Source organism: Oculina patagonica, chromosome 6, assembly GCF_052425735.1.
Source record: "Oculina patagonica isolate OP01 chromosome 6, crgOcupat, whole genome shotgun sequence".
NCBI lineage: Eukaryota > Metazoa > Cnidaria > Anthozoa > Scleractinia > Oculinidae > Oculina > Oculina patagonica.
The window spans coordinates 26,821,501-26,832,081 of record NC_135763.1 but is presented as its reverse complement, the minus strand read 5'-3'; the positions used below and the strand labels follow the sequence as shown (position 1 = coordinate 26,832,081).

Below are 10,581 nucleotides of genomic sequence, written 5' to 3'. Positions count from 1 at the left end.
GTTTATAAAGAGTACATGTTTTTTTTTTTGTTTGGTTAGTTCTGAGCCCCTATCTTAGAAATTAAACCCGCACTGTAAGGCGGAAATCGCAAAACAAAACAAAAATTAATTTGTGTTTTGTTTTGTATCATTTTTTTTCTTTCTTATTTTATTTTTCGCATTCTGTATGAGCAGTATGCAAACTTTACTGATAAATCTTAGTAAGCTAGTCCATGTTAAGCTAGCTACTATAGTCTGGAGAATTTGATCTGCGACGGCCGGGAAAATCATTTGTGTTTCCATTAAGTTGAAAGAAGGGAAGTTTTGACAGCAATCCACAAAGACCGAGGATATCGAGAGATTCATGCAATATCAACAACATAAAATATAATAAAGATTTGTCAGGTCGAAAACAATTAGTTAGAGTTTCGTCTGAAGTGTACCCCTTAAAGGTGGCTTTAAAAACATGGTCAGGCAACAATAGTTTACATTAAAAGTCAGTTACTATGTAACAGGTATATGTGTGTGCCTTAGTTTGTTCCAAGCGGTTCAGTTTTGTGGGAAAAGGCCAGATCGAGTGAGAATGACAGTCGACAACGGTTGAAAATATCGCTATTATTTGACTGCTTACTCTCGTGTGCTCGCCGAGATTTGATCCAGCTTTAGAAGTCAGGCCCGACCAGGGGTTTGGGTACTGCATCTAAGATGTCGGAGTAAATTTGAATCTTGACAAACATGAATTGTTCATGTAATGCAGTAATGTAGTTTTAAAACTACGTTAATCAATATCTATGCCAATACATGTAACAATACACTAAAACGAACGTGTAAATAGCATTATCGATATTATCAATTCGTTATTTTCTCTAGTTAATCGAAGATAGTACTGAGATTTTCATTGTTTTCTTTATAGCTCTCTAGTCCCAAGTTGATGCCCTTATTAATTCTCCTTGCCGATTTTCAGCTTTTTTTATTAATCTTAGTTGTGAGAAGTTGGTATTACATCAGACAACATCCCTGCTGATGATGTTCTTTATTCTCCTCACCTGTCTGTTTGACAATGTTTTGATATTGTAAGGAGAAGTTAAATATTCATCATCCTTCCAAGTTAGGTCAGTTTTAATGTCGTTTTCTTTTTAAAGGAGCTATGTCACGGCTTTTTTATTTTTTACTTTTTTATTTTCAAACCGAAGGAGACCTCAGAATAATAATTTTGTAACATAGAAATACACCAAAGATGAAGTAAAAACTCGAAAATAAACAAGGTTGGTATCAACTGACAAAGATTAAGACAGATTGCCAATCTATTCAAGGTTCGTTTTCCGGGACATAACTCCTTTGATAAATCTGAATAGGTTCTCAAATTAAAATTGAAACTTCGACTACAATTAATTTTACTTTTTGTTAAGTTTTTCCCGAGTTCACAAAGTGGCGATGGAAATTGAAATACTTTTATTCTACATTTTATAGATCTTGTAAAGTATACAAGACAGCGATTCGAATTTCTTGCGGTTAAACTGGTTGACTTTATATCTTTATTTTCACCATTTAATTCCCGTAGGACTGATCTTGACTTTATTTTCAATAACCGATAGAGTACTGCATGGAATTTTCGACAATGATTACTTGTAAATACCAACGGTTCTCGTGCTTCGTTTCATTTGTCAGTTTTATATCTTTATATCTTGTTTGTTTTTTTTTTCACTTAATTTCATAGAGTTTCGTAACACTATGTACAGTTAACACTATAGTTCACAATAAATATATTTTAAACTTCGCCGTCTGGAGTTAAGGGTTATGGAGGAGTTTTTTTCACTCTTTTCTTCCCTCTTTTGGCGATATATTATTATACGGTAAGCAAAATAATGTCAGAAACAAATTTGATAAACAGCAAAGACGTAGCCGTAAAACAAGGGGAGCAAGGATTGTTTGTACCACTCTAATTACAAAAGCAAGACTTTTTATCCCTTTCCTCTTCTTTTTTATTTATTTCTTTTTTTTTTTTACAATGAGAATACAGTTGAATCCCGATAACTGGAATACTCAAAAGCTCGAACCTTCCGCTAACTCAAACCTTTTTCGATTCCCCTCCAAGTAATTCTCTTACCAATTTTGCTCTTAATAACTCGAACTCCCGATAAACTTAAACTAAATTCAATTTCCCTTGACGGTTCGAGTTATTGGGAGTTAAATGTAATTACCACCAAATAAAAAAAAATCGAAAACTAAATTCCAAAAACAGCGAAGATATAGTTATAACCCGAAAAATAACAAGAACTGCTTTATTTTGCCTTGTCTTTTTCATTAGCCACCTTTGAGGGAAATGCTCAAACGTGATCGCCATAAAGGTCACACTGTGTATTACGGTATGACAGAATACATTTTTTTTTTTTTCACTTAATGGTGTCTGTCGCTTTCCGTCTTATCTGCTCTAAAGAATTTGACCCATAATTATCATTCAGCAGCATGTCATCTATCTATCGGTTTGTTTCACACTAAGTGACATGTTGTGATGTCTGATTAAATTGTTCTCTTCCGATCGACCAGTTATATCCCCGCTCCCCCACCCTCCACGCAACATGTGAACCTGAGCTGAGCTGAGGAACTACAATACAAATACACCTTCTGCTACTTCAACCACTACCGTCTCCTCCCTCTCTAAAATTCCGTGTGGCTGAGGTGATGAAATGATAATTAATAGAATTTCCTGTTTATTTTGATACTCAAAGGAAGTATCAGGTTTAGAAGCAGTGCAAAGTTACAAACGTGTCTTCACGTGTCATTTTCGAGCACGTTCGATCACTGTGTCCAAAAATGTCCTCGAAAAATAATGGTTCATCTGTTAGCCCAGGCACAGTGCTGTCTGCGTTTTGTTTGATTCTTTATTCCGCTGGATTCATTAGAATGGAGCTGAAGTTTAATGATCACGATCAAAGGTTGGTAGCTGTCGAGGAAGCCATTTCTCAGCTGAAACACGGAATGGCGGAGACATCGAATAAAGGTACAGTATCTCGGGTATTAGCTTATGAAACCTCCATCTTCTCTGCACGTCAAACACAATCGTGTTGACATAGTACAATAATAAGTCTTCCCTAAACAGAACTTTAACTTCAATTTTAGACTAACGTCTTTGTCAGCTCTATCTGAAGCAATAGTGCTAATCACGGTTTTCGACGCCATCTTGATGAGTATGCAAAGCGGGTAGAAATTACAGTGTTTGTATGGGATTCCGTCGGCAAATATCTTTTACAAAAATTGAATTCTGGACAACTTATTAATTGTTAAGTTATGGTACTAGACATAAGCTTTTATTCACCGAGTTCGAAGGATGTAGATGGGCTAGATAGCGTTCCGTTGCGTTTTTAATTTCTCATGTATTTGTCTATATTTTTCCCCGCAAATTGAAACGGTTCGCGGGAAACATTATAGACAAATGCATGGTAAATGTCTTTCTTTAACCACACCCGGGTAACAGTCTTTATATAGGAAATTTCTTTAGTTTCATCAATAGCACAAATATGCACATCGCTGATGATAATTTATTTTCCATCAGGCTGTACGCATGTATTGTAAATAACAAACAAAAATGTACCGCGTAGATATGATCTAGAACGCGCACGATTCGAGCTTGAGGTCATTCCATTGAAACTGAATTCACAATATATTTTTTTTATTCTTGTAACCGAAAACAAAAACGAGGTCCCGTCACATAATACCTCAGGGTCAATGGCTGTCTTGCTATTGTTGTAAAGAATAATAGTCAATTCTGATCCACCGTCTTTCAGTTATACCTTGTATTTATCCTTTCTAACTACCGTATTTACTCGAATAAGCGCCGCCCCCGAATAAGCGCCGCCCTCGAATAAGCGCCGCATTTGGGACAAAAAAGATAATTAGCGCCGCCCCCAAATAAGCGCCGCAGTCCCGATGCGGCGCTTATTTGAGGAATTCCATTTAACTAGTAGCAGCACTACAAAGCAACTCTAAAACAAACTTGTAAATTTCTTTTTCATCAAAAGCGATATTTTGCAGTTCAATGTTATTGTTTACCACTCGCCCATTAGTTCTTCTATCCAACATTCTTGCAATACGCAGCTCTGTAAATGTTGTGATGCATGGCCGCGAACATTGCCAAGACAGCTAGCGCTACTTCTTTATTCAGCAAGAGACGAAGACTGACAATCAAAAGACGCTATTTTCAATTACTGTATTACTGTATTTTAACTGTACTGCACCATGCATGCCTCTGATGAAATTTAAATAAATAAACAAAGTTGAAACGCGAGAAGATAAAGACAGAAGCTTGGGTTTTTGTCTAGCAGGAAATTGACAATGGGAATTTCCAGCCAACCGATAATCAGAAAAATCAATCAACTGATAAGCTTTCTTTTTGAGAAAAGTAGCAGTCAAACTTTAAGATCGGTTTTGACCTGTTGATTTAATGCATCGCAAATCACTTTCAATATCATCATTTCCCCCACGCATACTTCATGCAATCTAGTCAGTTTCTCAAAGAGATCTTTGATGTAGCCCTATTTCGAACCCGTTCTGTAACTTTTTACTGTAATCAAACATGAGAAACCCAGACACGCTTTTTAGCGCTTTGGGAACGGGAACCCTAGAGCAAATCAAATTAACGAAATACAAAATTCGTTGTGAGTTATAGCTTTCAAAAAGTGATTCCGACGTTCGCATTGTGACGTCGAAAAAACTTAACAACTTAGGGACCGTACGTCATAGTCGCTGCTATATGTGATGACCCCCCTTCTTTATGGGAAATTTAAGACTGACCCCCCTCGAGATCCAAAGTTTTTTCGATGACCCCTCACCCCCCAATAAAAAATGCAACAATCAAGTAAATTTAAAATTTATCAAGCTTTATGACTAAAGAGCGTATCAGTTGTTTAGTCATAATAATAGACAAGTTATATCCTCCAAATAGCTGACATTGGCTTTGATTTTTTATTGCGTGATGGCGTTTGTTAGTATGGTTGACTGCATTTGTAACCAAGGAGCTGTTGGGTTGAGTTAATGCCCTTTTGTACATAAAACAAAGTAGGGGGGTCCGGGGGCATGCTCCCCCGGGAAAGTTTGAATTTTAAGAACCTCAGGAATGTTATTTTCAGCATTCTGGCAAGGTTTTAAACTATTATAGAAGCCCTCGTTACAAGACTTAAAATTATAACTATTTTCACCCCCTCCTTACAGACTATATTTTTTTGGCTGACCCCCCTTTTTAGCCATATTTTTTCGCATGGCCCCCCTCAAATCCCACCAGCACCTCCCCCCTACTCCATAAAAAATGAACGGTCCCTTATTTTAGTACAAAATGGATGAAACATTGATAGCCCGCTCTATAAGCTTTAATTTGATATAGGGTTTTAGGTACCTGCAGCTTAACCCTTTGCGTACCAAGTGGCCATATATGGCCACATAATTACAGGCTCCATTCGGGCGACCTTAAAGGAGGGATTTAAGGGGCTGGGAACTAATGCTACATTTTAGTGTAGACTACACAAAGTAGTTTTTCAGTTTTCTCGAGGATTTCATTGATCGAGCTTGTTTTGACCCAAATTTTGAAGGTTTTTGTCATTCAAACGTTTGAACGCGGCGATTTAAAAATGGCGGCTCATCACGATGTCACTACACTAGATTTTGAAGCTCAAAACAATGTTTAAGTTCAATTTATCGACGAAAGAAGACTTCCCACTCGAGCTTCGAGCATCTCCGATCACAAGTTTTACTCTGTTGCATCGGCATCGAGCTCCAAGAATTCGAGTGAAGAGTTCGAGAAGAAAGAACACACTGCTCAGAATGAAGTGGAATTTATTGAAGTAGAATGGTCAAGAAAGGTCGAACGAAGAGAAGATATTGACTTCAGTGAAGGACCTGGAATAAATGTCAACACAAGAAACCTGAAATCGTGTTTGGATTTATTTGAGCTCTGTTTTTAGACAGAAGGTATGGCAGTTGTGATCAGATGCTAATTAGGCAATTATAATTCTGTCTAAAATCCTTCTAAGGGAGGCGTATTGCCCTCAGTAATATGTCTTATCCCTTAAAACATTGTTTAAAGTTGATAAGGATTTGAAATAAGAAGCCAAAAGTTGCATTTTTTTATTTTGAGCTAGGGATTTCAAAGTTCCTTAAAAATGTGCATAATTATGCAAATTATGCCTGTCATGACGTCACAATTTTGACATGTGTCATAATTTTTATAAGTAATGTGAAAGTATTTTTAATGCACTTTCTAAATATATATGGTTTTATAGGGTTTTTGTTGAAATATTAAGCCTGACAATCATTCTTGTAAAGTATACTCATTTCAGTGTAAATAAATACCACCCCCCTTGGTATACAAAGGGTTAACCCGGACGCGCTACGCTTTTGGCCGTCAGACACTCCTTAAGGTATACGATAACCTTAATTTGAATTCATATGTTTCTACTTTGTCTTTAGAAACTGTGGTGTTGGACTCTGAGAAGAAAGAGAAACGGAGCGAAGCAACTCTCCAGAGAATCGTACGCAGTGTTATAAAAAATCCTCCGTCAAATAATTCAGCCAATTTAAAAGAAGTTCTGGAAGAGGTTGTTACCACGAGTTTTAAAAATATCTGTCAAAGCAGTGGAACTTTGAACGTTTGCCCTCGAGGACCTGCAGGGAATCCGGGGAAAGCTGGAACTAAAGGCGACAAAGGAGAACAAGGAAGGAGGGGTAGGAAAGGTTCAAAAGGAGATATAGGACGGCCCGGTAGAAACGGAAAGCAAGGGTTAATGGGACAACCTGGCAGAAGAGGAGGGAAGGGAATAAAGGGACAAATTGGCGCACCAGGCATTCCAGGAATTAGAGGTCATATCGGCCCACCGGGAATTCCGGGAATCAAAGGTATTTAAATGTTATGTAACTGGAACTTATTTTTACGTTTCTTATTTTTTTTTTTCCATTCTGATTTAAATTATTATCAAATTAGTTTTGATTTGGTTTAATTTGTACGTTTTTAAAATATTTTCTAGTTGATATTGACGTACAGAGAACCTGAGCCTTAGTCATGTGCTCTCCTAGCCGAGGGTCTGGTTTGGGATAAATTTAATTAAAACTAACTGCTGAGAATTGATCAAAATTTGACCCAAATTTGAAAAAAATACTGATAGCTAAGAAATGGGCTGCGAATTTAACTGATGATCTAGCCGAGAAATGGCCAAAAGTTACTGATCTCCATATTACTATTGAATAAACTAGTGGGAGACATCTTCCAGTGTCGAAGTGCGAACAGCGTTTACGTTTTCGTAATCGAGTACAAATTAAATGATCAATTAAACAGCTCATTTTTTTCTTCTCTTTATTAGACTTTTTGCCATAAAGGAAGCTAGGCAAAACTCTTAAAAGGGAAGTTAAGTATCTTACAGTTTTTATCCTCAGTCGCCGGGTTTTCTCTTCAATCTAATCCCGTTATACATTGCACTTGGCTGTACTGAACTCGCCTGCGAATAATTTTATAGCCGCCTCTCATTCGCTCCTGCTACTACGTGCAAAACGCTAAGAAAGACGTCTGCGATTCGTGGCCAGAAATTTCATATTGATGACGTTAACCACCAATTAGATTACCCCACACCACACGCAGTTGGTCTTGCATAATTATATTTTCGTTTTTAGCTGCTCAAAACTTGCTTGATCACAAACACTTTCAAGGCAGTCAAGCACACATTTACGGGTCATTTACAGCGGACAACTTCATCGCGAAAACCAGAAATCCCTATACGAGCTGCACATTTTAGTAAGATTTGGAAAAATATAAGCTGTAAAAATCACTAAAGGCTGGTTCTCATATGATGGCCACGATCGTTTCTATCGCCTCTGTCGCTTCAAAAAAATTGCTTGCGATCGGTGCGATTATATGAGAACATTACAAAGACGATCGCTAACGTCTGCGACGATCGAGACGATACGGATCGCTTCAATCGCCCGTGTTCTATCGGTCTTAAACAGAAAATTAAGAACTTTTTAATAGCAAATTACTTTTAGCTTTTTATTTTTAGAACATTATTCTTAATTTTTAGAACATTTTACTTGTAGTTTTATATTTTTACCTTTTAACATGATTTTTAACCTTGTAATTAGTTTTATTTGGGAACCTAGCTCCCTGAAAACCACTTCATGTGACGAGAGCCTTCTCTTGAAAAAAAAAAAATATTATTTATTATTACTATTACTATTATTATTATTATTATTATTATTATTATTATTTTTATTATTATTATTATTATTATTATTATTATTATTATTATTATTATTATTATTATTATTATTATTATTATGTGAATTAATTAGCTGATCAATCAGCGCAGCGCTCCTGTCCAGATTCTGGACAGATTTACATGTGTTCGTGATCAGAATGGAATTTCTGGCCGCGAATCGCAGATGTCTCATTTCGCGTTTCGCAATTAGTAGCTGAAGCGTATGAGAGGCGGCGGCTGTATTCGCAGGCTATGTACCGAATTACACTTCAATATATTATATATATTTATTATATAGCTGCGAGTGTTTTACTGGAAAATAGACCGCTCGTAAAATTCATACGAAACTGCATCCGGGACTGTAGTGGCGAATTTTCCATATCCTTACTAGTAAGGATATCGATGACGTCATTCCCCGCCTTTGCATGGTTGTTTGTCAGTGCAAAGCTGCCAACGCCGGTTGGAAATGGCGAGCTATCCGGCGATTCAAAAAGTTCACTGAAGTCAAATAAAAGCTTTTACTGAGGAGCAGGAAAGTGCTAACGCGAAGAAGAAAACTTCATATGACTTGAAATTATTTAAAAGAGCTTCTTGCTTCTGGAAAGTCAGACGAAGGGAGGGAAATCAAAAAATTCCAGCTGCCGAACTACAAGACTTCGCGATCAGAAATCAGTAGAAAAGTGGTGAGTTTGAGCAGAAACAGATCAGTTTAAAACGGCGAATTATTTATTGTCAGTGACATTGATGAAAGCTAATAAACAGACTGTTTTTACATTTACGTTATACATCTTCTGAAAGCTTCAGTTCGCGAAATTTTGCCTTTCAGTTTCGCAATTTGCTCAATCAGGTTATATTTAGCCTGCGCTCGTGTTTAAGCTTTTGATTAATAAAAATGTTTTAACTTTTACTTCATGCATGATTTTTGTCTATATAATAAAAAGAAAATTACACGGTGGCTTGAAGATATGAATTTTATTTTCTCGTGGTAAAAGCAATATTTTACTCATTCGCTGATCTCATTCGTAAAATATTGCTTTACCACTCGAAAATAAAATTCATATCTTCGCGCCGCCGTGTAATATCTTCTATATATATAGCAGTATATGGAAATGAATAATTTTACATTACAGGAAATGTTGGCGCAACAGGCGCACCAGGCGCATCAGGAAGGAAAGGAGCTGTTGGCGCACCAGGCAGAGGTGAGTACGCCACTTACGTTTAAATTAAAGAACCTGTTTGAATGAAGTTACTAAAGGTTAACTCCTCTTCTACCCTCTGTTTTTGTTGTTTCGTAATATTTATAAGCGGTGTTATCTCAAAGTGGCTCGTCTGGTACAATAATGTCATTGCAAATAAAGGATTTAGACTCAGTTAAACTTTTACCTGAAGGCGAGGGGGTAAGGGGCACGGAGCCCACCCTTCCTCGAGTTTTTTTTTCGTAATTTTGAAAATTAAATTTACTCAGTGATGCTAAAACTTTCAGTAGCTGTTCACATCTCGAAGGGAGTTTGCCATCTGTATATGTATCATTTTTGACATTGCCATGGCAACCACGTTTTTGATAACTTAGCCAATTTCAACCTTTTTGAGATAATCTTCTTTTTTATTAGTTTTCTTCGTCAAAACTGCAGCATTAGTACATTTTTCATTCTATTAAAATTGGCATATTTGAATGTATTCTGCTTAATTAATTTTTTACTTCTGATAAAATACCAAATTTTTAGCATTAAGTTTCTACAGTTATTTTTAATATTGTAGAAGTGATTTGAACCTTTCTATTCGACTTAAGCGAAGCAATATTATGAAAAGGCGGCGATATCGTTCACTTTGTAAGCTGAATGATAGACGCGAAGACTCTGAATTAAAATCCAGATTAAAAAATTACCAAGACGATCCCAAGAGTGCCTGGATATTCTTGGCTTCGCTTTCACTTATCGACACTTTGTTTGTCTTCACTTCGCCTTTGAAGAATTATTTTTATCACTGCTGTATTCTTCAGGTTTTGCTTAGCCTGTTTCTGTTGGCTTGCATTTCCATTAAGTTCTTAAAAGGCAAGGTTATGTAAAGGAACAAAACGTGTAGCCATGTTTTTAAAACATAAACTGCCGTCGAAAGCAAACTTGCCCCTTCCCTTTCTCAACCTCGTTGGAAACTATTTGAATTCTCGCGCTGTGATTGGTTGAGTTGTACTACTCTAGATGCTGATTGGTTATATTGTTCACATGGGAAGAAAGCAATACGCGAAGCTGATTGGACGTATCGCTTTTTTCACCTGTGAAATATAGCAAATATAGAATTCTATTTCCAAGGTTTATTGCTTAAAATTCTCGCTATATATAATAAAAAAATTATATTGCTTTTGTCGTTT

General features: G+C 36.6%; 1 protein-coding gene across 1 annotated transcript in view; it reads left to right on the top strand.

Annotated features, from left to right (window-relative positions):
* Positions 1 to 2,664: 2,664 nt before the first annotated feature.
* LOC144658220 (uncharacterized) overlaps positions 2,665 to 10,581 on the top strand; it is a 77,612-nt gene continuing 69,695 nt past the window's right edge. The window contains exons 1-3 of the mRNA XM_078518604.1: positions 2,665 to 2,980; positions 6,439 to 6,864; positions 9,344 to 9,412. Coding sequence (XP_078374730.1) covers positions 2,794 to 2,980; positions 6,439 to 6,864; positions 9,344 to 9,412 — 682 coding nt within the window. The 5' untranslated portion in view covers positions 2,665 to 2,793. The remainder of the gene's footprint in view (positions 2,981 to 6,438; positions 6,865 to 9,343; positions 9,413 to 10,581) is intronic.